Raw genomic sequence first — 27,763 nt, forward strand, 5'->3', positions numbered from 1 at the left:
CGCGCGGGCTCCTGGGAGTTGTGGTCCGGCGACGCGCAGCGTTGCAGTGGCTGCTACGGGCTCGGCGCCGGCTTTGTCTGTCTGCGGGCGCGCGCCGCTGCGGTGAGTGAGTGAGGCTAAGGCCGGGTCTGTACGCCCGAGAGAGGGGGCTGTGTCTTGAGCCTGCCGCTCCGGCCAGGGTTCGTGAGCAGGCCAAGCTGGCCGTCCGGGCCAAAATCGCCAGCCGCAGACAAGGGTGCGCTGGTCGGAGAGCGGGTGGGCCGCGGTCTGCTGCGGAAGGGCCCTGCAGCGATGTCGGGGTCCGTGGGAGGCTGGGGCCCCGCGAGCGTGGGAGGGGCCATAGGAAGGTCCAGCTAGGCCAGGAGATGCAGAGTTCACGCCTAGGGAGCTGAGAAGGGAGTGGCGTGGGGGGAATTCATCCTCTCCCAAAGCTCCTAATCGCTCCTTAAAATGCCTCATTAGATTCCCCCCAAACCCTACAGATCACCCTGTCTGTCCTCCAGCCCTTTCTCCTAAAAAAGCACCATTTTAGGGCTTGGATTTGTAGGGCGTGTCTCAAATGTAAGAGATCCCTCACTTTCTGGTTATCTCTTCTTCCCAGAGCTATCTAATAAGATAGTATTAACTTGTTTACTAAGTGAAGAAAGTGGAGTCGGGACTGTTAAATTGCTTTGCTCCAGGTCATACTCCAAGGGAAACAAGGCAAAAATCCAAGTCTGTCAGAGCCTAATTCTGAGCTGTGGTAACATTTCTGATAGGAAAAGCAGCGGTTTTGTGTTGTGAAACCACTCTCTTCCGACGTCTTCAAGAATTTGATTGCTCTGACTTGAACAGGTTCTCCCTTGACAATTTCCTGTTGCCAATTAATTGTCTTGCTATTAGTCAGGGAGAGTCTGGAGACACAACTGAGGCATATTGGCTACCTCTTAGGTGAAGAGATTCAGGTATATGCTGTGCTCACTTATTTTGACTTAACTGTGTTCTCTAGACACTCCAGAGAGCAAAGTCCTGCCCCAGGGAGGACTTGCCATGTGCTTTTCTTTGTGCATGCACAGGGGGCTCTTGTTGGTTTTATTTTTAATCCATAATATCTCGTATTGCTAAGTGAATGCATTTGCAGCATGACAGGGGATCCCTTTATAGCTTGTGTTCCAAGTTGGAAGTGAATCTTTCGTAGATTTCTTATCAGGATATACTGAATGGATAAAAAGGTTAGCTACTTAGTTAATAAAATAGAACATTGTACCATCAGATTGCTAATTCATGAAGCTAGGAGTCCGGCATTTTGATTGGACATACCGAAACAAAGATTATACTGTACCACTACATAAATAAAATATACAGAATCAGGAATTTGATCCTTAAATAAGCATTCCACAGGGTAAGAAAAGTGGTGGTTTGGGTTTAGAGCCTACTAAGATTTGCCAGAAGGTAACAAGACCTTCTTTGTTTGGTCCTTGTAACTTCAGGGAAACTGGAAAGAGGGGCTGGAGCTCTTCCTTCATAACACCAGTCAGGAAGGTTGAAGTGCTGACTACTTAGGCTTAAGGGATAAAATGGACAATGGCCTGGGAAATAGAGGATCCCCAACTTCATGTCAAGGGCAAATACAAACAGAAGCAGCCCTTACCTGGGGACTAACAGTAGGAACCCCTGTTTCTCTGCTGTCTGTCTTCCTCTGCCTCTTTGCTCCAAGATTTTCTGTTTCAGTCAGTCCTGCTATCCTCAGTCCTCTTTGCGGTGACATTACCTCAGTCAGTTTGGGTTTCCTGTGTTCACACTCCAAATTGATCTCACCACTCAGGTCTGCCCTTTACTGCTCATTTTCTGGTCTGGTTTATTTATTTTTTGTGTCCCTCAGGTACTCCGACCAGCCCATGGAAGACTCATATGAAGAGGCTGTGAGCAACGCCATCGAGCAGGAGTGGAGATGTTTGGGTTTCCCACAGCTACCCTGCTGGACTGTCATGGAAGATATGCCCAGAATGTAGCATTTTTCAGTGAGTGAGTCAGCTGGTTGCTGGGATGACTTCAGAGTCTCTATAAGAAGAGGCATTCATTTGGGGATGCTCACAGCTCTTCAGGTTGCAGGAAAAGCCTGCAAGCAGGAATTGGAAGTGATAATCAATACAAAGCAAGAAAACAGTGTGAAGCTGGGCAGTGGTGGTGCACGCCTTTAATCCCCCCCCCCCCCCACACACACACACACACTTACGAAGCAGAGGCAGGGGGATCTCTATGAGTTAGAGGCTAGCGTGAATGAGTTCTAGCACAGCCAGAGCTATATAGAGAAACCCTGTCTTGGGGGGAAAGAAAAAAAAGGAAAAAACAAGTTGATATGGAGGTGATCTTGAGGTTGTCTCAGGTTGAATGAGAACCTTTAACTCTCAGCTCTAACACTGAATAAGAGACAGCTAGAGAAAAATGGAAGAGCATGAGGGCTTGGTCAGTTCTACTGTAGCTTAACAGACCGGAAATAATGTGGATTTTAAAAGAAGGAATTCCAGTCCTGTTTGCATTATTAAAGAAGTTCCTTACGCTTTAGGCTTTTCATGTGTACAGTGGAACAGACAGTAAGCTGCATCTTGTAAGAATTCAAGGCACAGACAGAAAATATCTGAAATTATACTGATTATTTTCTGAGATCATAAACGACTGTTGGAGAGCAGACAGGGATTGGGTGACTGTCATGAAGCCAGTGCAGTGTGAGCCTGGGGGCTTCTCACTGGATTGGTCTCTCCTTTGCCTGGCTTTGCTTGTTTTAAAGGAGTGCTTTTAAGGTTTTAAAGCTTTAGTCCCTTCCTAGTCTGCCTCCGCACCTGTTTGGGAGTCAGCTAAAACTTAGGTAAAAGGTTATGTGTGATTCTCTGTATAATTTTCTTAATTTTATGAGCCCTTTGTTTTGTTTTGTCTTTTTGGACCAGGCTTTCTCTGTAACCCTGGCTGTTCTAGAACTCATTTTGTAGATCAGACTGACCTTGAACTCACAGAGATCTGCCTCTACCTCACTGGAATCAAAGGTGTGCACTACCTCCGCCTGGCCTTATGAGCCTTTGTTTGTTTGTTTGTTTGTTTGTTTGTTTGTTTATAAAATAATCTTATTAGGGCTGGAGAGATAGATGGCTTAGTGGATAGCTCTGGCTGTTCTTTCAGAGGACCCAGGTTCAATCCCAAGCACTCCCTCCAAAAACATTAATAATAATAATAATAATGTCTACCTCCCAAGAATTTGACAGGCTCCATTAAATTTAAGGCTGTGCACAGCTATGGAGCATGCTCATGTTTGAATCCCAGATTAATAGTTATGTGATCTCCCCATGCTCCTAGTTTCTTATCTCCAGCAATCTTGGGATGGTTTTCACGATTCAGTTGTGTAGACAGAGTTCATAGGACAGCACCTGGCACATAAGAAGCCCTCTAAGGATTATGTTTCTCTTCTCCCTGTTCTTCTCACTCAGCATATTGGTGCATCTTACATGACTTCCCTCTCATTTTACCAGATGTGATGACAGAAGCCCACAAGTATGATCCTTCAGAAGCCACAGGATCCTCAAGCTGGGATTTCCAGAGTTCTTTCAGAAGAGAGAAGCTGGAACAAAAGTCCCCAGATTCTAAGGCACTCCAGGAAGACTCGCCTGGAGTGAGACAGAAGGTCTATGATTGCCAGGAATGTGGGAAGTCTTTCCGGCAGAAAGGTAGTCTAACATTGCACGAGAGAATCCACACTGGTCAGAAGCCCTTTGAGTGCACCCAGTGTGGAAAGAGCTTCAGGGCCAAAGGCAATCTAGTTACACATCAGAGAATACACACAGGAGAGAAGCCCTATGAGTGCAAAGAGTGTGGAAAAAGCTTTAGTCAGCGCGGCAGCCTAGCTGTGCACGAGAGACTCCACACCGGACAGAAACCCTATGAATGTGCCATTTGCCAGAGAAGCTTCAGGAATCAAAGTAACCTTGCTGTTCACCGAAGAGTTCACAGTGGTGAGAAGCCCTATAGATGTGACCAGTGTGGAAAAGCTTTCAGTCAGAAAGGAAGCTTAATTGTGCACATCAGAGTTCACACGGGTCTCAAGCCCTATGCGTGTTCCCACTGCAGGAAGAGCTTCCACACCAGGGGGAATTGTATTCTGCATGGAAAAATCCACACAGGAGAGACACCCTATCTCTGTGGCCAATGTGGAAAAAGTTTCACTCAGAGAGGGAGCCTGGCTGTGCACCAACGAAGCTGCTCACAGAGGCTCACTCTGTAATCACTCTCCTCAAAGGAAATTCTTCTTACAGATTAAGAGTACAAAACCCTCAGTAATCAAGAATTTTATCCAGTGTCATAGGGTAAGTGGAAGTTCTTTCAGAAGGACCAGCATTTGATAGGGCAAACTGACTTTTTCCCTTTCCCCCAAATGAATATGAAAAATAAATGTCCTGTTTATCATTATCAGCTATTTTTCATAATTTCTTTATTTTGATATAATTTCCTGAAGCATACTCAGTAACCTCTCCTGTCACAATTGACCTTTTTCTTAGTATAGCAGATACAGATTTTAGATTTATAGTCAATACCATAAGCCTTTTTAAAAAATTATCTTCTGGGCTAGAAAGATGGCTAAACCACTAAAGAACAAGCTCACAATGAGAAAAAGTTTTTAATCTCAAGGTCCTTTCCTTCTATACACATTCAATTTAATCTGCACTCAAGACTACTGGGTGGGATCCAAGGGATAAATCTGTTTTAGTAATCTTTTTATTGAACCTAAATAATGAGTCATCGCAGTAATGTAACGAACCACCAGTATCCATAGCAGAGGCCCCAGCCTTACAAAACAAGTTTCCCTTACAAGGTTGCAAAGGTTTGGAATATGCACATAGAGATTTGCTTCAGTCCTGTAATTCACTATCTGACTGACTAAGAATCGTGTACTTGTATGTTACTTTCCCTTAAGGGAAGTCCACACTCCCTGAGAAACACAGTGTTCTTCTCTTAAAGTAACTCCTTTGGAGACAGCAGCAAAGTCTTGAGATTGGGAAACCTGGGAAGAAAGGACTGACTTGTCGTTGTAACTGAGCCTCTACAGTAATGAAGTTCCACTTGGAGCAGTGCCATGCTTCTCCTACACACTGACAATTTGGAAACATAACTCCCTCTGAATTCTATTTTAACCTCTGCGAAATGAAATTTGGAGAAAATGGAGAGAGGAGGGGCTGGTTTTTGTGGGGAGATTTTTGTTATCTAACCTGAAGTCACTATAATTCTTCCTGCTGAGCATTTTGTGACTAGCTGATGAATGAATGACATAGGAAAGTTTTCACATTAAGGCACTGTCTGAGAGTTACTATGGCTACCATGAAACACCATGACCAAAAGCAAGTTGGGGAGGAGAGGGTTTATTATCAAAGGAAGTCAGGGCAAGAACTCAAGCAGGCTAAGAAGCTGGAGACAGGAGCTGATGCAGAAGCAATGGAGGAGTGCTCATTCTGCTTTCTTATAGACCCCAGGATCACCAGCCAGGGATTGTGGGCCGCCCTCCCCCACAGTGGGCTGGGCCCTCCCCATCAATTACTAATTAAAATACTTTACATGCCTGCCTACAACCCAGTCTTCTGGAGGCATTTTCTTGATGGAGGTTCCCTCTTCTCAGATGACTTTAGCTTGTATTAAGCTGGCATACAATCATCCAGCACAGGTACTGTTCTGTTCTTGGTAGAAAAATCTTATAAACTGTAGCCTCCTTAATCTCAAAAAACTCATGATAGCAAATTATCATCTACAGGGGTAAAATATGTCAAAGGTCTTTGGACAATCACTCAATGGATTTGATTGGTGATAAAGAGTACTTATATAGGAATACTTACGTAACATTGAAGATGTATACAAAACTAACATTCCCATTTTTTTTTGTTTTTAAGATTTATTTATGTAGTATGTATACAGCATTCTGCCTGCATGTGTGCCCGCAGGCCAGAAGAGGGCACCAGATATCATTATAAATGGTTATGTGCCACCATGTGGTTGCTGGGAATTGAACTCAGGACCCTTGGAAGAGCAGTCAGTGTTCTTAACCTCTGAGCCATCTCTCTAGTCCAACATTCCCTTTTTTTTTTTCTTTTTTTTTTCTTTTTTTTTTTTTTTGGTTTTTTGAGACAGGGTTTCTCTGTATAGCCCTGGCTGTCCTGGAACTCACTCTGTAGACCAGGCTGGCCTCGAACTCAGAAATCTGCCTGCTCTGCCTCCCAAGTGCTGGGATTAAAGGCATGCACCATGACCACTGCCCGGCTCAACAATGTTCCCATTCTTAATGACTACACACTAGAAATAAATTAGAAATTTAAAAACTAGAATACAGGCTAAAGAGATAGTTCAGAAGTTAAGAGTACTGTCTAGGGCTGGAGAGATGACTCTCCAGTGGGTAAAAGCACTGACTACTCTTCCAAAGGTCCTAAGTTCAAATCCCAGCCCCCACATGGTGGCTCACAACCATCCCTAAAGAGATCTGATGTCCTCTTCTGGTGTGAAGACAGCTACAATCTACTTACAAAATAAATAAATAAATCTTAGAGAGAGAGAGAGAGAGGAGGAGGAGTGTTTGCTCTCTTTCAGAGGTCCTGAGTTCAATTCTTCTGGCAAGCAGGCATACATGCAAGCAGACTGCTGTCTACATAATAAATAAATACATCTTAAAAAAAAGAAAAAAGTAGAGGTTAATCCCAGCACTTGGGAGGCAGAGGCAGGCAGATTTCTGAGTTTGAGGCCAGCCTGGTCTACAGAGTGAGTTCCAGGACAGAAAAAAAATGGGAAAAAAAAAAGTAGAGAAAAAAACTGGAATACTTATGTGGTGGAAGTAAATCCAACAATAAAATATAAATTAACAAAACATGGACAATATTATGGATAAATCCTGCATTAACAGAATCTGAACATATATATAAAATGTATGACTCCCCTTGTGTTTCTTCATAGAACAGGTAGAACTGATTCTTGGCTTGAAAAGTCAGGAGAGAACTTTATGAAGTAAAAAAACAAAAAAAAAACAAAAAATGTCCTAAACCCTCAAGTAGTATATGCATGAGTCTATATAATCATTACCATCTACTAAAATCACAGTTAAGATCTGTACTTGTAAAGTACACCACAGTAACAATCAGGCACTTTTAACATTGCACACAAGTTCTTTGTCATTCATTCTTGAAAAGATAGTATCTGTGTCACCTCTACACAGGCTGATAAGTTAATAGAAAACGGAAACAATGCTGCCTTACAAAGATAGGCATAAAAAGCCCTTTCAAGGTCTGCAAAGTGTGCCTGCATCTTTGGGAATACTTGCTCTATGGGAAATAAGTTACCAGTTACCACGTTAAAAAAATAAATAAATAAAAAATAAAAAAGAAGCCACTGGGGGGCTGGAGAGATGGCTCGGTAGTCAAGAGCTCTGTCTGCTCTTCCAGAGGTCATGAGTTCAATTCCCAGGAACCACATGGTGGCTCACAACCATCTGTAATGGGATCTGATGCCCTCTTCTGGTGTGTCAGCAATAGGATGCTCATACAACATTAAATAAATAAATCTTGAGAAAAAAAGAAAGCCACCATAATGTACAAGCTCCAGGTATTCTCCAGTTGATAGGCTCAGCTCAACAGACAGCATCAACCCTCTTCATTTTGTTTCTCCTGCTGTGATAAAATACTCTGAAAAAAGCAAGTTGGGGAAGACAGCATATTTTGGTTTGCAGTTCTGTATCCAGGAGGATGCAGCCAAAGGAGTTCCAGAGTGGTCTAGTTCTTAACCACTGAGCCATCTCTCCAGCCCCAATACTCATTTTCTTTGTTTGTGTCAACACTCACTACCTAGCCCTGGCTATCTTAGAACACACTATGTAGACCTGGCTGGCCTCAAACTTACAAAGATCTACCTGCCTGCTTCTGTGCACTGGGATTAAAGTGTGCCCAATTAGAATATTCAGTTTCTGATTGGGGGGTTGTTTTCTTTTGGGGGGACTTCTGCCACCTTTTTAAAATTTCTCAAGACACGGTTTCTCTGTGTAGCCCTGGCTGTCTTGGAACTCACTCTGTACACCAGGCTGACCTCGAACTCAGAGATTCGCCTGCCTTTGCCTCCCAAATGTTGGGATTAAAGGCAGGCACCACCACCATATAGCAAATATTCATTTTTCTATCTGCTGAAACAATACTACAAACCAAATGAGTTGAGACAACAATGATGCAGTTATCTGAGAGTTCTGGAGGCTAGAAATCTGAAGATAAAGTATCTTCAGGGTGACAGTCCCTCCAAAGCATACAGAGTATAGAAATCTCCAACTCCTGTTGGTTGCTAGTAATCTTTGGTGTTCCTTAACCAGCCACAGGATTTCCATTTCTACTTTTATGGTCTTATGGCCTATGTCTCTTTGTCTCTTCTTACATAATATCATCAGTCCTGTTGGATTAAGGACCTCTTACTCCAGTCAGGCCTCATCTTAGCTAATTACATCAACAAAGACTATTATTAATAAGCAGGTCACTGAGCCATTACACTTACAGCATGTTTGCCATAGTACTGGAAACATCCTTTGAAGAAAAGCAAATACATCTAACATAATGGATTTACAAATATTGTTTAAGGCCATCGGAAAACTTGGTAGAAATCAGAGTTTTCAGGCCCTGTCTGACACCTGCTAAAAAAAGTAATCGGTCAGGGAAAAGGAAAGGAAGGGACAGCAGTCTGTTTAAATATGCCTAGTTTACCAACTGCATATTTGACTCCAATCCCGCAGGCCTCTTTATGCAAATATAAACCTCCCTGGGGGATAAAACAAGCAGCAGGCAGCCCAGGAGTCCCTGCCTATTACACATGGCATCAGGAGAAAACACGTCTTTTTCCATGATCGTTTCCTGATTATTGGACTTTCTCTTCAAGATGCAATGCCACAGTTCAACATTAGTAGTAAAAGTGTGATTGCTGCAGCCAGGTGGTGCTGGCGGTGGCAGCGGCGGCAGCGCTAATCCCAGTACTTGGGAAGCAGAGGCAGGCTGATTTCTGAGTTCGAGGCCAGCCTGTTGTCTCGAAAAAACAACAACAACAACAAAAAAAAAAAAGGGTGACTTCTGACCTAATGTTTTATGATTTGGATTTTGGCGGGTTTTGGGTTTGGTTATCGTTTTTTTAGTTTTGCCTGGGGGGGCAGGTGTTGGTTGGTTGGTTTGGGGTTTTGGTTAGCTGGTTGGTTGATTTTTTGAGACAGGGTTTCTCTGTGTAGCCCTGGCTGTCCTGGAACTAGCTCTGTAGACCAGGCTAGTGGCAAACTTGGAAATTTACCTGCCTCTGCCTATTGGGTGATGGGATTAAAGGCGTGCACCAGCTTAGGACTCCCAGCTAAGATTTGGATATTTTTTAATGTTCAGTTATAAGTGGGTCAAAGGGAGTCCCTACCTTTGGGATGCATTTCTAGCATTCTAATACTAGCACTCTAATAGAAGGGTGTTTAAACAATGCTTGATCCTCCCTTGGCTAAGTGCTGTTGTTTAAGTGGAGACAGTTGGTGCTGGTTTGTGGTAGGAGGAGTCTGAGGTACTCAGCTGCTCTCCTGTGGTCTCTGACTCCACAGATGTGGTCAGAGGGTCAAAGGTTCAGTGGGAGCCAAATATTTTCTAGTACTATGGGATTTCGTATGGTGATTGTACTGCATTCTAGATTGTGTTGGTAGTGTAGTTGTTTTTACAATAATAATTCTGCCGATGCATGCAACATGCTAGATCTTTCCACCTTCTTATGTTTTCTTCAGGATCTTAAAGTTCTTATTGTTGAGATCTCTTCTCCTTGGCTAGGTTTTTCTCCTGGGTATTCTTTGAAGCTGATAAGAATTTGGCTTTTCCCTGATCTGTTCCCCTGTACATTGTTGGTATATAGAAAAGTATTGATTCTGTATCCTATTGCTGGATGAAAGTGTTTATCAATCCTAGGAATTTTCTGATGGATACTTAGGGTCCTGTCGTTTCCAAGCAGTTACTTCAATTTCTTCCTCTGGTGTCCCTTCTTTATCCTTCCTCCATGTTGCTTTATCTAAACTTAGAGCACTGTATCGAGAGGGGGGACTGGACACCCCTGTGTCCTTTCTGATATTAGAAGACATGCTTTCAGTTTTGGTGGGCGATCTTAGCAAGAATTCCACAGCCAATTTTTTTTAAGATTTATTTATTATTATATGTAAGAACACTGTAGCTGTCTTCAGACACTCCAGAAGAGGGCATCAGATCTTGTTATGGATGATTGTGAGCCACCATGTGGTTGCTGGGATTTGAACTCAGGACTTCAGAAGAGCAGTCGGTGCTCTTAACCACTGAGCCATCTCTCCAGCCCGCCAAAGCCAATTTTTGACTGGATTGTTTGCTTTCTTGGTATTTAGTTTTTCAGTTCTTTGTATAGTCTACATATTAGTCCTCTGTGATATGTGTAGCTGGCAAAGCTTTCCTCCCTCACCATTGGGTGCCTCTTCATTCAGTTAACTGTTAGGTGGATAAAACCTTTTTTTTTAAGACTTAGTTATTTACTTTGTTTAATGTATGTGAGTTGATGTCATTATTGAATCTTCTCATCTCTGTTGAAGATGGTGGGGACAGTAAGAAGGGCTGCCATGGCTGTTTGGGAACATGCTCCCACTTGGAGTGTACCGACAGCAGATGAAAAATTCCCCAACTAGCAACCCACCTAGGATAACAGTGAGGTCTACCAAGGCCAAGGGCGGGGTCTTTGAAACTTGATCATGAAGATTAGATTATCAAGGATGAATCAGTGCTTGATCCCAGAATATGAACAAAACCTTTCATGTACTACAGGGAAAGAGGAAGGCCTCCAAGGTCCAGGAGAGTCTGGGGATCAGATGAGAAAAGACTTTGGGTCAGAGCAGTGGGTCTCAATCCTCCTAATGCTGTGACCCTTTAATACAGTTCCTCATGTGGTAATCCCCAACCGTAAAATTATTTCACTGCTATTTCATAGCAATAATGTTGCTGCTGTTGTGAACTGTGATGTGAAGAGCCTCTAGGTTAGACGTGAAGGGTCCCTGGGACAAGGGACGCTGAAATTACTCTGTAACTTACAGACAGTAAATCATAATGAGAAAGTACAGAAGGTCTGAGGATGGATCTGGAGGAAAAGGAAAGTACTTTTCTAACAAACCTTAGGGTTTCATGCTCTTCTCTACCCTCACCTGAACAAGGAAAATAAATGTCTCCTGTCCTCTTACACCGCAGTTACATATTTAACATGAAAACATCTTTGGTTCTGTGGGTATTTTCTTCCTGCCTTTTCTTTCATACAAAGAGTATTCTGCTCAAGTTCATTGGTAATACACCAAACTCTGGCTAAAGTGTAAACTTTAAGTCCAAATGGGCAGAAGATTTTTCTGGAGGCATGCAATAGAAGAAACCTTGGATGTTGCAAGTAGGTATACAGGTGATCATATTTGCTATGATATGTCAGGAATATAATTTGCCTTAAACTCTTGCCTAGGAAAATGAAATAATAACTAGGAGAGGGAGAGAGAAAAAAAGAGAGAGTCGTTGAGAAGGATTAAGAATGAGGTCTTTATATTTTTGGTAGAAAGTGTTAAAAAGACGAGACTGTTTTAGATAGTGGTGGGATTTTTATCCTAGGAATTTAAAACAGAAGATGAAGACAGAGGCATGAAAGTCCATCACAGAAGGTCTGAGCTAGCTGCACAAGGCTTATGGAAATGAGACTGTAGCTGTCTTCAGACCCATCAGAAGAGGGCATCGGATCCCATTACAGATAGTTGTGAGCCACCATGTGGGTGCTGGGAAGAGCAGTCGGTGCTCTTAACCTCTGAGCCATCTCTCCAGCCCTGAAAATGAGACAAGGGTGATATATGTTAGATGATTAAAGGTTATTAAAAATCCCTAAAGCAGCCGGGCGGTGGTAGCACAACGCCTGTAATCCCAGCACTCCGGGAGGCAGAGGCAGGCCCTCAAGGTCAGTCATTCCAGGGAATGATAGGGGCTAACTGATCCTGCCTCCTGATCAGAGAAACCCCAAAACTCTCCAGCAAGGCTGCATCTTATAAAAAGAGGGGAAGTGCTGGGGATCTCAGAGTGTGTATGCTACAAGACAAAGTTACAATGCGATGGGAGTTCACACCATCTCTAAACGTCCGAAGGGCTTGGCACTTGCCAAAGGACATTTTAAAAGGATTTGTTTTAATTAGAAACAAACCCCATAGCAGGGCGGTGGTGGTACACACCTGTAATCCCAGCACTCTGGGAGGCAGAGGCAGGTGGACTTTAGCCTGGTCTAACAGAGTGAGTTCCAGGACAGCCCGAGCTATACAGAGAAACACTGTCTCGAAAAAACAAAAAAATTCAAAGGAAAGAAAGAAAGAATGAGAGAGAGAGAACAAAAAAGAGAGAAAGAAAGAAAGAAAGAAAGAAAGAAAGAAAGAAAGAAAGAAAGAAAGAAAGAAAAAGAAAAGAAACAAACCCCATAAGAGAGACCCCATGAACTGAGACCCTTTCAAAGTAACCAAGAGCACTTCTCAGAACCTCCTAAGGTAGAAAGCTGGAAGCATTGACTTTGTCTATGGAAACCCCTCCTGTGGGTAGAGGCCGTCCTCCACCTAGCCGCAACAGCTGACAGGATTGTCTTAGGGTAGTTGGGACACAATTAGGCCTTGTAGAAAATACAGACTTATTACTGGGTGATGGTAGCACACACCTTTAATCTCAGTACCCTGTGAGTTCGAGGCCATCCTGGTCTACAGAGCAAGTTTCTGGACAGTCCAAAGAGGAGAAACCTCTCCCGGAAAAACAAACAAACAAAAAAGGAAAAGAGATTAAATTAGACTCAGATCATAAAGGTCACCTTATCACTAGCAATCTAAAAGACCTCATGGAAGCATTAGACGTCAAGTGGGACTATCACACTCCTTGAGAACCTCCCTTCTCTGGCAAAAATTCATCAGGCCTTTAAATGACAAATTACTAAATTAATTCTAGAGACTAAATTGCCTGGGCCAACGTGCCTGCTTATAGCTTTGCTCAGAATCTGCACAGCCCTCAAAAGGACTTAGACTCTCCCCTTATGAAATGTTATATGTGCCAGGCAGTGGTTGACACGCCTTTCTGAGTTCAAGGACAGCCAGGGCTACACAGAGAAGAAAAAAGAAAAAGAAAAAGAAATACTATATGCATTGCAGTGCCAGGGAAGGGCCGCTGATCTCCACCAAGGAAACCAGATATGGCTTTAAAAAACAAAAAAGGATTTATTTATTTATTTTATGTATATCACTACACTGCAGTGTGTCAGAAGAGGGCATCAAATCCTATTACAGGGTGATTGTGAGCCACCATGTGGTGCTGGGAATTGAACTCAGGACCTCTGGAAAAGCAGTCAGTGCTCTTAGCCGCTGAGCCATCTCTCCAGCCCTAAATATTGGGTTCTTGGGAAGCTTCACTGTGTTCTCTCTTAGTTCACAAGGCCTTCCTTCTCACTCAGACTCCACTCGAATGCCCAGCCCAGCCTTTCCAGCCTAGAGAATAAGTTGTGATAAAAAGCTGGAAAGAAAACAAATTAGAAGTCCAGCATGCTGGGGTCCCCCATTACCATGATAGAGAGGGACCCAAGTGAGCTTGCAGGCCTGATTTAAATCACATGAGGGAATTCCGGGGTAGGTGACCTCTGTGTTAAAATGTTGGGTCCATCTCTAGAGACATTCCATTACCTGGGTGTGGGGCCTGGGGCCTTGCTGGGGAGGTCTGGAAACTGCTGCTGAAGAAGTAGCTGGGGAAGTCTGGAAACTGCGGCCGACATTGTCCTTGCCTCAGGCCATGGGGCAGCTTCTGAGGCCTGGACTTGCCTGGAGACAAGGATTTTATTTGAAAAAAAAAAAAGATGTGTGTCTTTTGCAGAAAGGACTGGCCCACCTTCAATGTGGGTTGGCCTAAAGAAGGAACTTATGACCTCCCTATGATCTATAGTGTTAAGGACTTGTCTATGGAAAGCCCAGTCACCTGGACCAGGTTACCTATTAGCCATCAGGCAGGCCCTGGTGGAAGAGCCTCCTTCCTGATTAAAACCCTTCTTTCCTCTCCCTACCAGTCGTTGCGGTGACAGCAGAGAAAAAGGAGAGAGGGCCCTAGGCCATCAGCTCCCTGGTATCCCACCCCGCCCCACTCTGGAAATTTTGAAGAGGAAATTCTCTCTCCACCCCGACCTTACAAGCCATCAGGAAGTCCTGTTGGGGAGGGAGGAGCAGTGGGAGAGGAGCTAAGGCAGGAGGAGCTGGAGAACCGGCAGAAACACAGCCTCCAGAGGCAGGGTCTACGGCTCTTCCCTTGCGGACAGTTGCCCCCTCCGACTCACAGGGAAGGCAACAGTTTGTTCACTGGCCTTTCTCCAGAGTGACCTCTACAACTGGAAGTTCCAAAATCTCAAATTCTCAGAAAGCCTGCAAAACTTACTGATTTGTTAGAGTGTTCTTTTCATGCATTAGCCTTCATGGGATGATGGTTACCAGCTACTCCAGATCCTCTTAACCACTGAGGAAAGAAAGGATCCTGACTGAGGTCTAGAAATTGGTTCTGGGCTCAGAAGGGGCACCAACTACAAACCCCGACTTCATCAACGGGGAATGAGGGGTTCCCCTTCACCCAGACTGACTGGGACTTCAACACAGTGCCAGACTCTAACGGGGGGGGGGGTCTCCGGGTGGCCCACAAATTTGTCCAAAGTGAGCCAGATACAGCAGGAACAGAACGAGTCACCAGGAGCCTTCCTGAAACAGCTGCTAGAAGTTTCCTGAACTTTCACACCCTTCAACCCAGAAGCCAAGGAATACCAGTCGGCGGTAAATATGGTCTTTGTCCACCAGGCGGCGCCGGGCGTTTGTCTTAAGTTGCAAAGACTAGAAGGTTTCAAAGGTTGCTGGTGCTAGAACTCACAGCAAAGACAGAGAAGGTGTGTAGCAATAAAGAAGCTCCGGAGGATAAACCGATAACGGGATTGGCTAAGATTGGCACAATCGGTGGTGGTGCACGCCTTTAATCCCAGCACTTGGAAGGCAGAGGCAGGCGGATTTCTGAGTTTGAGGCCAGCCTGGTCTACTGAGCAAGTTCCAAGACAGCCAGGGCTATACAGAGAAACCTGTCTGGAAAAACAAAAAACAAAACAAAAAACAATTAAAGAAGGTGGCATTTGGAAATATAAATTTAAAAAAAAGGGAGGATGAAGTCAGGATTACAGAGAGATCAGATCAGGTGCCTGGTGTAAGAAGGTAGAACATTGGGAAAGTGAATGCCCCAAGCGGAACCACCACCTCCCCCCACGGAAGCTAAGGTGCTGGAGCTAGAGGAGATGGGCGATTAGGGGAGACAGGGCTCAGCGCCCCTAAACATGAAGGGGAACCCTGGTGGGTGCAGGGGCACAACACTCCTTCCTAAAACAACCTCAATCATTATCTCAAAGACAGGCCTGTGTATAGGGGCAACGGGGATGGACCATATTCATGGACTACAATCCAAGATTGGTCGATTCGGGAAAGGGACGGGTAGCTCAGTCTTTCTCATGTGTTCATGGGTATCTCGCTCTCTCATGGTCATCCCGAATGCCGGTACCCCTTGCTAGAGAGAGACTTACTGACTAAAGTGGAAGCCCATATCCACATCAGTACAACTGGGGTCTCTGTGACCAATTGGGAAGGAAAATCCATACACGTCCTCACCATGGCCTTGGTAGATGAGTACAAACTGTTCACAGACTCCCCCGCCCCCCATCTCCCAACTCTTGGGAAAGGAGAGAAGCAGGGGAGATCCCAGAAGCCCACAAACTGTTTAACCTGCCCTTAAGGTAGCATGTAAGCAGTCGCAGTCTCACTATGACTTGGCTTACCATATAGTCAGCTTTTATGACCTAAGCTGATGCATAGCTCCATATGTACTGTTCCGTGCCTCAGAGGAGTGTGTGGTGTGGTGTGTGTGTGTGTGTGTGTGTGTGTGTTGGGAACATTCACTGAAAGCAGCCATAAACAATGAACATCCTATAGACGTTGGAATCAACATGTGGACATAGGTTGGTAGCGTCTATTCATGGATGTGAATGGCATTCCAGGGCAGTAAAGTAACTTCTTTCCTTGTAAAGCTCTGTCAAAGGTTTCTGTAGAAAAGGATTCCTCCTTCATTTCTCATACCATGTTTTCTGTGCTGCTCAGTAAATACAGAGCACAATTGTGTCCTTTGTTGGAGACAGACACAGATCAGATACACACAATAGACAAGCAACATTGTCCGACAACAGAAGCCAACAGATCATAAACACAAAGACAGACAAGCTACAGACCACAAACTATAGACCGATAGAAGGCAGATGAAGAGAAGCAGAGACTTCAAAGTTGGGCTAAGGGCACACGTGCTAAGCCTAACCCCTGCCTTTTAGACATGTAAGAATAACTGAATCCGGAACCTGCTACACCCAAGGCTGCACCTGATAACCTGAACCCGGGGACATCACTCTCTCAAGATTACCAGAAACGGGACTAGAATCCCAGGACTCCCACTGGACAGTGCAGGAGCAGAGACCAGGCGCAGTGCTCTGCTCTGCACATCCTCAGGACTGCTGGAGACACTGGAGAGACACCACCTTGATCTGCCCTACAACTGGACCATCTGCCTCCCAGATTCTGACTCTCAAACCGTGAGAGACTGGACCGGACTTCAGCTAAGATTTGTCGCACAGGTAAGCAGCTTTGGGGGGATAGGCTTAGGACAAATAAGAGTGTGAACCTTGTGTGACAACCCCCTCAGCATAATAAAATATAAATAATAAACAAATAATAATAAAATAAAACTGTTTTACCAATTACAAGGTCCAAAAGGAAGTCTTTTTTTTTATTCCTTAATGTGGTATCGATACATTTTGCTGCCTTCTCTGAGGTTTCTTTAAAACATAATTAATGCAATTAGCAATGTGAGTAAATATGAACTCTACCTTACATAAGAAAAAAAATTTCAGTCGGGCGGTGGTGGTGCACGCCTGTAATTCCAGCACTCTGGGAGGCAGAGGCAGGCAGATTTCTGAGTTCAAGGCCAACCTGGTCTACAGAGTGAGCTCCAGGACAGCCAGGGCTACACAGAGAAACCCTGTCTCGAAAAAAAACGAAAAAGCCAAAATAAATAAATAAATAAATGCAACAGAAAACCTTATAGAAATTAGTGCAAGTCAGGCGGTGGTGGCACACGCCTTTAATTCCAGCACTTGGGAGGCAGAGGCAGGCAGATTTCTGAGTTCGAGGCCAGCCTGGTCTACAAAGTGATTTCCAGGACAGCCAGGGCTACACAGAGAAACCTTGTCTCAGGGGGAAAAAAAAAGAAAGAAAGAAATTAGTGCAGAATATTCCTATCATGAACCTGGAGAAACAAAATAATAGGAAAGATACAATACAATTAATATTAAGTCAGGCATGGTGACTCGAGCCTTTAATCTCAGAGCTCCAGAGGCAGAGGCAGGCAGATTTCTAAGTTCCAGACCAGCCTGGTCTACAGAGAGTCCAGGACAGTCATGGCTACACAGAGAAACCCTGTCTCAAAAAACCACACACAACAGAAAAAGTAATAAGTAATTGTTGACAATATATAATAAAGTATTGTTATTTTAAAAACAGACACAGAGCTGGGAAGATACATCAGTCAGTAAAGTTCTTGCTTAACATAGATTCTGATCCCCAAATCAAGGTGAAGAAAGCTAGTATGGGGGCGTGCACTTGTAAGGCACTAGGAAAGTAGGGACAAGAGTCAGCCTAGCCAAGTGGATGCGTTATCAGGCCAATGATAGACCCTGTCTTAAAAATATGACTCCTAAACTATACCTAAGAATTATGTAAGCTTTTTATCCCAGCCCTCAAAAGGGAGAGGCAAACAGATTTCTGTGAGTTCCAGGCCAGCCTGATCTACAAAGTTGAATTCCAGTGAGAAAGGAAGAAAATTGACCAATAGGTTGAAGTGGAAGGGATGGGTAAGACAGATAAACCCTTTCCTCCCCAGGCTGTTTTTGTCTTAATATTGTGTCACAGCCACAGAAAGCAAACTAAAACAGAGTTGGAAAGAGGGAAGGGAGGAAGAAAATTTAAGTAAATACAGCACCTATATATGAAATTCTAAGGAAATATCTTGTTTTTTCATAGTTCTCTACTTGTACAAACTGGCATTTAAGTTGGAAAGTCAGGACTCTCAGGTTGATTTGAACATCATAGAAATAAAAATTATCAGGGCTGGAGAGATGGCTCAGAGGCTAAGAGCACTGGCTGCTCTTCTGAAGGTCCTGAGTTCAAATTCCAGCAACCACATGTTAGTTTACAACCATCTGGAATGGGATCTGACACCCTCTTCTGGGGTGTCTGAAGACAGCTACAGTGTACTTACATATAACAAATAAATCTTTGGAGGAAAAAATAAAAATTATCAAGAGAACATGCACCTTGGATTCCTAGAAAGTGGAAATTGATACCATAAATTTTATGTTTAAGTGTTATAATCTATTTTTATAATCTGAAAGCACAACACCTAATTTAAGCATTACAAATAGCACTGACTTTTAAAACTGTAGGCCTTTCCTAGCCCCATTCTGTTACTAGTTTCTGCTATGAAATACCTAAGACCCTCTGAGCAGAACAAAGTTCAGGACAACTGTTAACAGTGTGTCCAACCTTCTGCGACACACACCGCTGTCATTTACAAAGGCCACATTCAAAAGAGCCAGTGGGCTGTTCAGGTTAGTGCACCTGCCAGCCAGTCCTGCCAGACTGAGCTCAATTCCCAGGACCCACGGAGCAGAAAGAAGGAGCTGACTCCTGCAAGTTGTCCTCCGACTGCCACACCCGTGGTGGCAAGGGTGTCCACACACATACAGAGCAAAATATATGAACAGAAAATATTTGTAAAAAGAACTGTGTAATTAAATTGCAAAAATAGTCTCAGGTTTGAGGTTTATGAGTTTTGTGACGGGCTTTCACAACTTTCCTGGGGCACATGTGGCCTCAGAATGGACGTGCATGTCACAGGTTTACCTAAAGAGCCTTTTAGGAGATGATTGCACACACTCAAAAAGCACTCTGAAATCCTTTTGGTAAGTGAAACTTAACTACATATAATGCTATCTATTCCTCAGGAGTTTGGCGACATTTTCTTCCAGATTTGATGGCACCAATTTATTTTTAGGGGAGATCTATTCTATGTTTAAAATTCCTTTTGGGGAGTTCACTGATCTATTAAATCAACCTTATGATCCACTTTTTTAGTTTAGTTTCGTTTTGTTTTGCTTTAGTTTGTTTTTTGTTTGTTTGTTTAGATCTTTATATCCAAAAACATTATTGGTGATTTTTAAAAAATATTCTGTTTTAGGCTGGAGAGATGGCTCAGCTGTTAAAAGCAATGAATTTTCTTCCTGAGGTACAGAGTTCAATATCCCAGCTTATAACCATCTGTAATGAGATTTGATGTCATCTTCTGGTGTGTGTGAAGACAGGGACAGTGTACTCATATACAAAAAATAAATAAATCTTTAAAAGAAATTCTGCTTTTAAGTTTGTGTGTGTAGGTTTGTACACCTGAGGCCAGAAGAGGGTGTTGGGTTCACTGTAGTTAGAATTACAGGCGTTGGTGACCTGCACAAACCTATCTGGAAACTGTACTCCAAAGATAAGAACATGGAATATCCAATGATCGATTCTTTTCTTTCACTTTTAAATTTTGACACGGGCTTCTCGAACTCATAAGCCTCCTTTCTCAGCCTTCCTAGGGATGGGATTACATGCTGTGGTTACTTATACTACACTAGTCACTTAAAGTGGTTAATAACAGCTTCAGAATATTTTTAAGGTTAAAGACAATTTTATAATGGTTATTTACTCTCCAGCACCACCAAAACAAGTAAAAGACACCTTGGGGAGTATTATGAAACTGTATGTGTCTGCAACGAAAAGACTGAACAACAATTTGATCCATACAGGGCCAGCCACAACCACAAATTTGGGGTTCACAAAAGCAGCGGTGGCCCCCTCGTCACCGGAAGTGAGCTCGGAAGTAGCGCTTCCCTGCCCGCGGTCTGCTGGGACTTGTAGTTCAAGTCCTCGAAGATGCTCCGGAGTCTTGCGTTACCAGGTGTGGGTTCTACCTGCACAAGAGGTGAGCAGGGCTGGGCTGCCCCAGGGGTGGGCAGCGGTGACCTGGTCCAGACGAGGGCGCATCGCTACTCGGAGCCAGGCTCAAAGGCTGGGAAGGCGCCCTGCAGGTGCGGTCCCACATGTTAGCAGCCGCGGTCCCCCCAGTTACACCCCGTGAACAAGGCCACCCTCACGGAGGGCCAGGCCCCTGCAGCAGAGCAAACCGAGAGTCCCCCAAGAGACACGAGGGGGTACTAAGGTTTCCGCTACATAGGATCCCCTCTGCATCCCATAGGACTCCCCTCTGCATCCTAGAAATCAGTCAGATTTCTGAGAATAAGGTTTGGCGAGGGATAATGGGTAGTTGTACTACACGCAGTGAGAAGATGCACACAACCTGAGAACACCTACTCCAGAACTTCATCAATACAGACATAGGCTAGTCTGAGGAGACGGGCATGTCAGAACTACCTTTCGAAGAATCTGCCCTTCCCAGAGAATATGACCGTGCTCCAGGTGACTTGGAGTTTCTTTCAACAAAAATGCCTCATCTCTGAGCTAGATACAGCTTTCTTAGAAGAAAGGTACCTTGTGATCTTTCTCTTTATTGTCAAGCTTCTTGTGAGTTTGGTATGTTATACAAGGGAACAAGAGTGTTTGGGACATTAAAATATTATGAGTCTAGCAAACGGTATCAACGGGTTCAGCATAGGGTCTGCTGACCCTGAAGTTCACGCTAGTTCTCACTACACTGCCTTGCCACCTTGTGGAGTCCTCCCCAAAGCGTACAACCAAGCTCCTCTGAAAGGCTCGATGGAGCATTTTTGCCCTGTAGACTGGAAGTCAGCTTCTTCTATCAGACATTTCACTTTTGAATGTTACACAAGTTATCTCGTTGTTAAGACCAAAATATCTTGGGTAATAAAATATACCCAAGGATTTTGTAAGGAGCAAAGATTTGTCTGCTTACAGTTCAGTCCTTTTAGTATATCATTACTTGACTCAATTTTGGACCTGTGAAACAGAGTTTGGTTCACCTCATGTGGGAAAGACTTGGATCCCAATATCATCTTTAAGGGCACGTCCCCAGGGACCTCAATTCTTCCTACTAGGTCTACCTCTTAAGGATTTCACCTCCCCACAACCTCAGAGGTGTCAGAGGTTAGGAACAAAGCCTTTAGAAAACCAAGATCAGCCGGGCGGTGGGCACGCCTGTAATCCCAGCACTCTGGGAGGCAGAGGCAGGCAGATTTCTGAGTTCGAGGCCAGCCTGGTCTACCGAGTGAGTTCCAGGACAGCCAGGGCTATACAGAGAAACCCTGTCTCAAAAGAAACCAAATCCAAAAAAAACAAAACAAACAAACAAACAAAAAAATCAATGTTAAAAAAAGAAAAAAGAAAAACCAAGATCAAAACTGTAGCCCATTGGAGATCGTTCAGAGTTAGCATATATATGCTCAGTCTAATGCTAAGTGGGAAAACAAGATTATAACCCGAAGCTTTTCTTCAAAGAAATCTTCTTGGTGAGCAGATTTTCTGTAACCATCATACATATGACTGATAATTGAATTGAGAGATTCCTGGGAACTAGTGAAGCACACTTCTTCCTGAGTCTCTAAAGGTGTTTCCAGAGAGTACTGGATCATGAGGCTCTAGCCTCAGGAATGGTTTCATTGTGGATTCAAACCTTGAGACTATCAGAGGGTGGTCGAACTCTGGAAGGCGGAGCCTGGTGGAGGAGGCGGTCCCTGGGTGGAGGAGGCGGTCCCGGGGCTGAAGCCTAGCCTCGCGAGGCTTGCTTAGCCTGGCTCTTGCCTGCTCTTCTGCCCCACTTTATGCCTGCCATTAGCTGAAGAGCATGTTTCCCACAATGCTCCACCATGATAGGGGTCTAAAACCATGACTCAAATAAATCTCTCTTTATGTTGTCCATTTGGGTCTTTAGTTACAGCTACGAGAAAGCAAGTGTCATGTGTAGTAACAGTGATCATTGTTCGCTGTGAAAGAGAAGGACATAAGGAATTTAAATAGCTGCTCGGTAGCCACAAAGTCATGCTTGAAAAGGTGCGTCAAACCATGTGGTGGTTTTTAAAACTTCCGATTCCTAGCCCTGCTGGAAAGAAAGGTCCTCTTTCATTCTCCCGATCTCTGTGCACCCAGTGTTACTGTGAAATATCTCCACATATGCTTTTTTTTGGGGGGGGGGGTTGTTTGTTTTTTGTTGTTTGTTCTTTTTTCAAGACAGGGTTTCTCTGTATAGCCCTAACTGTCTGGAGCTCACTCTGTAGACCAGGCTGGCCTCGAACTCAGAAATCCGCCTGCTACTGCCTCCCAGAGTGCTGGGATTACAGGCGTGCACCACCACCGCCTGGCTTCCACACATGCTTAATGCCAGTGATTCTAATGGGAGGTGAGATGAGTTGCCTAACTAGATCTCTTATGCTCTGATTGCCCTCTGTCCTTTTTTTTGGATTTGGTTTTTTTCAAGACAGGGTTTCTCTGTATAGCCCCGGCTGTCCTGGAACTCACTCTGTAGACCAGGCTGGCCTTGAACTCAGAAATCTGCCTGCCTCTGTCTCCCAGAGTGCTGGGATTACAGACGTGCGCCACCACCGCCCGGCACCCTGTCCTCCTTCATCAACATGTTTGCATATTTAGTTATAATAAATTTTACAATTGCCAAACAGTTGCCAGGCGGTGGTAGCACACTACTTAATTCCAACCCTTGGGAGCTTGGGCAGGCAAACCTCTGTGAGTTCAGGCCAGCCTGATCTAGAGAGTGAGTTCTAGGCTAGGCAGGGCTACATAGAGATTGATACCCTATCTTGAGAGAGAGAGAGAGAAGAAAGAGAGAGAGAGAGAGAGAGAGAGAGAGAGAGAGAGAGAGAGAGAGAGGAGGGAGGGCACTGGTAGTCGACTTCACGCATTCTTCAGATTTTTGTTTTCTCCATAAACCCACAGCAGAAAGTCACCTCAAACCTGACATCGGGGTGGACAGAGCTTTCCTCGCTCTGGTGCTCGTGTTTCATGCCACTGAAGAACTGTGACTATGCTGAAGAGAAGGGCAGCAGACCCAGAAGTAAACCTCGAATTTTCTAGATCCAGGCCATTCTTCATAAGTAAGTAGCACATCCAGGAGTGGTAGCAAATGTCTATCATCCCAGCACTCAGATGTCGGGATAATCACAAGTTCAAGGCCAGTCTGAGCTGTATAATAAGACCCTGTCTTGAAAGAGAGGGAGGGAGATAATTATTCCGGATCTAAGCTAGATTCCTTCTCTTCTCCCTCTTCTTAATGGGATGATATCTCCGTACCCTCAAACTCATGGATTAAAGTTATCGGCCTACCTCCACCTCCCAGGTAGCTGGAAATACAGGTACGTGCCTCCATGCTTAGTTTAAGCTGAATTTAACAAGGAAGGGGTGGTTCTTAACATCTCCAGCAGCAACGATCAGATCTTTTATTATTTGGCAAATACAGTCAAATAGAAAAAGAAAGTCTTTACACAGAGGACCTGTGAGCTCCCTCGGGGCACTGAGAGACTGGAAAATACTGAGGACTTCACGAAGATGACCGTGTGTAAGGCCATGGTTCCGCACGTGTCCTTCCCTCCCCATCTGTCAGTTCCAGGATGGTTATTTATTCAACAGAAATAATATTTATTCAATAGAAATAAGATTTCTATTGAACAGAATTTATTCAATAGAAAGATTTCTATTTTGTGTCTTATAGCGCTAACAATTGTGAAAGTAGCACACCGACTGAATGGGCACTGAGTCAAAAATAAAGTGACATGTGATGAGATGTGTGACCTGTGGCGAGGTACAAGACTCATGGTCTTTCACAATAGTAAATACATATCTATATTCAGCTCTGCTTAAAAGCAGAGAAGCAATTTCTGTCTTGTGAACACAGGTCACAGGTTCCCCTCTTGAGGACAACCCAAAAGATATAAATGAAAGCACAAACTAAGGCCTGAGGCTGCAGGACAATGCTAGAGTATTTGACTAGCTCCTTGGTTCAATCCATAACACCACAAGGAGGAAAGGAAAGGAAGGGAAGGGAGGGGAGGGGAGGGCAGGGGAAGGGGAGGGGAGGGGAGGGGAAGGGAAGGAAAGGGAAGGAAAAAGGAAAGGAAAGGAAAGGAAAAAAAGGAAAGGAAAGGAAAGGAAAAGGAAAAGGATACTTCAAGCCAGGGGGTGGTGGCGCACACCTGTAATCCCAGCACTCTGGGAGGCAGAGGCAGGTGGATTTCTGAGTTCAAGGCCAGCCTGGTCTACAGAGTGAGTTCCAGGACAGCCAGGGCTATACAGAGAAACCCTGTCTCATGAAAGAAAGAAAGAAAGAAAGAAAGAAAGAAAGAAAGAAAGAAAGAAAGAAAGAAAGAAAGAAAGAAAGAAAGAAAGAAAGAAAGAAAGAAAGAAAGGAGAAGAGAAGAGAAGAGAAGAGAAAAGGAAGCTAGCTAAGTTCTGAGCTACCAAGTGCCCAGGCCTTAGGTCCTCCTAGTCTAGAATCCTTTGCTCTTCTCACTAAATTCTCAAATTCTCTGTTTTCTAGGAGAATCAAACCAAATTCTGTGGAGAATCTTCAAGAGAAAGGCCTTCAGGAGTCTGGAGAGCTGACTCAGAAACCGAGAGCACCCCTGGCTCTTGTAAGTTCAGTTCCCAGCACCACGTGGTGACTCATCACCCATCACTCCAGTTCTAGGAGATCCAAGGCCCTCTTTCACCTCCACCAGCACCAGACAGGCATGAGTCGCGCAGACATCCTTGCAGGCAAAACACTTAGGAAATAAAAATCTTTAAAGTGAGAGAAAGAGAAAAGACTTCGGAATTTTTTTCTAGTGGCTAATTTTGGAAGACATGGTCAGTCAGAAGCTGGAAGTTGAGTTTAAACGCTGAATCTTCAAGAAGTACACACAGATACTGAAATTGATTGCTGTCAAAAATGGCGAGAAGTGTCTTGCCATATTTCCAAAAACCACAAATTGCGATGACTCTTTAAAGTTATTTCACAAACATTGAAAGTGAAAAAAAAAAATTATCTTTGAAATCCCAAGCCAAATGGCCAGACAGGACTCCTCTGAGAAGTTGTGTAAGGAGCCTCAGGTGGGGAGGGGGGAGTTCTCTCTAACTTAAGAAAGAGGGAAAGAAAAGGAATAGGGGGGATTGTCATTCCATACACCACTGTTCAGAGAATCGTCAAGTCAAGCTTCCAACTGATGCAACAGAACTGTCACCTCCAGCGTTCTCTGCTGAGACGACTCGCCAAAATGTCCAGTGCAAAGACTCTTTAGTCGTCTTTGACTGTAACAGTAAAGACATTTTTAGATGGAAGTCACCCTTAGTCACTTGGAGTCTTCCAAGAGACCACACAGAGGAATCCTGGAACTGGAGAATCCCAGGAGATGCTTATAACCAACCCAGACGGTCATCTCTTCAAGAAAATCCCCCCTTCAGAGCAGCTATACACACGTGATCGGTGAGGTGAGGACCACATTCAGAACGCAGAAGTAATGCGTCATCAGAGAGACCACCTGAAAGAAAAGGCCTGCGGGAGTGGGGGTGAGCATTGTGGGCGGGGCTTCAGCTGATCTGGGCGTTGTGGGAGGGGCTTCAGCTGATCTGCGCATTGTGGGAGGGGCTTCACCAGGCGCTCAAGTCTCTTTCTGCATCAAGCAGTCCGCATGGATGAGAAACCTTACAAATGTGACAAGTGCGGGAAGGGCTTCACCAGGAGCTCAAGTCTGCTTGTCCACCATTCGGTCCATACAGGCGAGAAGCCTTTCAAGTGTGACAGGTGTGGGAAGGGCTTCAGCCAGAGTTCAAAGCTACTCATCCACCAGAGAGTCCACACTGGTGAGAAGCCGTATGAGTGTGAGGAGTGTGGTATGAGCTTCAGCCAGCGATCAAACCTGCACATTCACCAACGTGTCCACACGGGAGAGAGGCCCTACCGGTGCGGGGAGTGTGGGAAAGGCTTCAGCCAGAGCTCAAACCTCCACATCCACCGGTGCACCCACACCGGAGAGAAGCCCTACCAGTGCTATGAATGTGGGAAAGGCTTCAGTCAGAGTTCAGACCTTCGAATCCACCTCAGAGTCCACACTGGGGAAAAGCCCTACCACTGTGGCAAGTGTGGGAAGGGCTTCAGCCAGAGCTCCAAACTCCTCATCCATCAGAGAGTCCACACAGGAGAGAAGCCGTATGAATGCAGCAGATGTGGAAAAGGCTTCAGCCAGAGCTCGAACCTCCACATCCACCAGCGGGTTCACAGGAAGGAGCTTCCTTAAAAAACATGAGCCCACTCAGGAGTTCAGAATACATTTATTGTAAAAGATAAATATTTTTCACGGCTGAGTATGCACATCAGAGGTAGCATGCTTGCCTAGCACGGATAAGACCCTGAGTTTGAGCCCTGGTACCCCACACAGTTTCCATCTTACTACTTTGTGCATGTAGGAATGTGTGTTCATGCAGAGAGAGTGCATGTGCTGTGCTGGTGTGTGCATGCATGTGTGCACGTGTGTGGAGGTCCGAGGACATCTCAGGTGCGCAGATGCTTATCACATTCTTGTGTGAGACTGGGGATCTGTCTGTCACTCATGGTATAGAATGTCAGCAAGTAAGCTAGACCAGAGTCCCATGGATCCAGCTGTCTCCCCTTCCCAGCTCACCATGGCTAGGATTACAGGTGTGTGCCACCACACCCAACTTTTTATGTGGATTCTGTCTCAAGCTTGCTAGACAAGAGCTTTGCTGACTGAACTATCTGCTAGGGCCCCAGTTTATTACGTTCAACTCTTACCTTTGTCTTCCTCAAAGGAAAGAAACAGTAAGGGTTATTTCAATATAGCCCCTCACAGAAGAAATTAGTCGGAGTCCCCAGCACATTTTATGTTATACGGTGAATGGATTACACTGGTTCCTCATATGGGTAGAGTGTATAATGCAGTTCTGCCAGTGTTGTTAGACGTGTATTCCACAATTCTACCTGCAAGAGCTCTGTATTTTTCCAAGCACAGCACGGCTCCCTTCGTTCGTCTTCTCTGAGAAATTGGAATTCATGTTTCCTCTGAAATTATGTGCCTTGTTTTCCATGTTTCTTTTAAGTCCTAAATAGCTCTTTAAACTGTGACCATACAGTGTGTCCATTCGAGAGTGGGTGGGGGAGCTGGAGGCATAACAGGCGTGGTGACCTGCTGTGTTTAGTACAGAAGTGTGCACCAGTTCATGCTCACACTATCAAAGTGCTTTCCCACACACTACTGTGGTGGAAAGTCCACTCAGCCCCTCCTCTCAGGCAGCTGTGCAGGCATGTAAATAATTAGTTTTTACCAAGGGAAGTTAGTTTGGGGATACTTCCATAGTAAAAACAATGGAGAAATCCCGAATCAACATAGCCAAAATAGTTAGGGGAGTAAAGCTAGCCTGGGTGCTACAGAGAATAGATGATCCGGCGGAAGAGCTGAGACAGCTGCAGACACAGTACCCGGGGAACATGTGACAGCCAATCAGAGGCTTCAGAAACCACAGTAAGGCTTGATAAATTAAAATGGACTAGCAGAGCCGGGCAGTGGTGGCTCACGCCTGTAATCACAGCACTCTGGG

General features: G+C 44.6%; 1 protein-coding gene across 5 annotated transcripts; it reads left to right on the plus strand.

Moving 5' to 3' along the window:
- On the plus strand, positions 1–27,266 carry LOC127679096 (zinc finger protein 32). Of its 5 annotated transcripts, XM_052174670.1 has the most exons (6): positions 1–102; positions 1,862–2,000; positions 3,459–4,223; positions 12,138–12,155; positions 21,599–21,613; positions 25,784–27,216. In XM_052174670.1, exons 2-6 carry the CDS (start codon positions 1,931–1,933, stop codon positions 26,443–26,445), a joined length of 1,530 nt encoding a protein of 509 aa, XP_052030630.1. In that variant the 5' UTR covers positions 1–102; positions 1,862–1,930; the 3' UTR covers positions 26,446–27,216. The 5 variants fall into 5 exon arrangements, with proteins under 5 accessions (XP_052030630.1, XP_052030627.1, XP_052030626.1 ...); XM_052174667.1 differs by lacking the exons at positions 12,138–12,155; positions 21,599–21,613; positions 25,784–27,216 and having other exon boundaries at positions 10–102; positions 3,501–4,434; XM_052174666.1 differs by lacking the exons at positions 1–102; positions 12,138–12,155; positions 21,599–21,613; positions 25,784–27,216 and adding an exon at positions 137–235 and having other exon boundaries at positions 3,459–4,434.
- Positions 27,267–27,763: the final 497 nt, after the last annotated feature.

The sequence above is a fragment of the Apodemus sylvaticus genome, chromosome 2, assembly GCF_947179515.1.
Source record: "Apodemus sylvaticus chromosome 2, mApoSyl1.1, whole genome shotgun sequence".
Lineage (NCBI taxonomy): Eukaryota > Metazoa > Chordata > Mammalia > Rodentia > Muridae > Apodemus > Apodemus sylvaticus.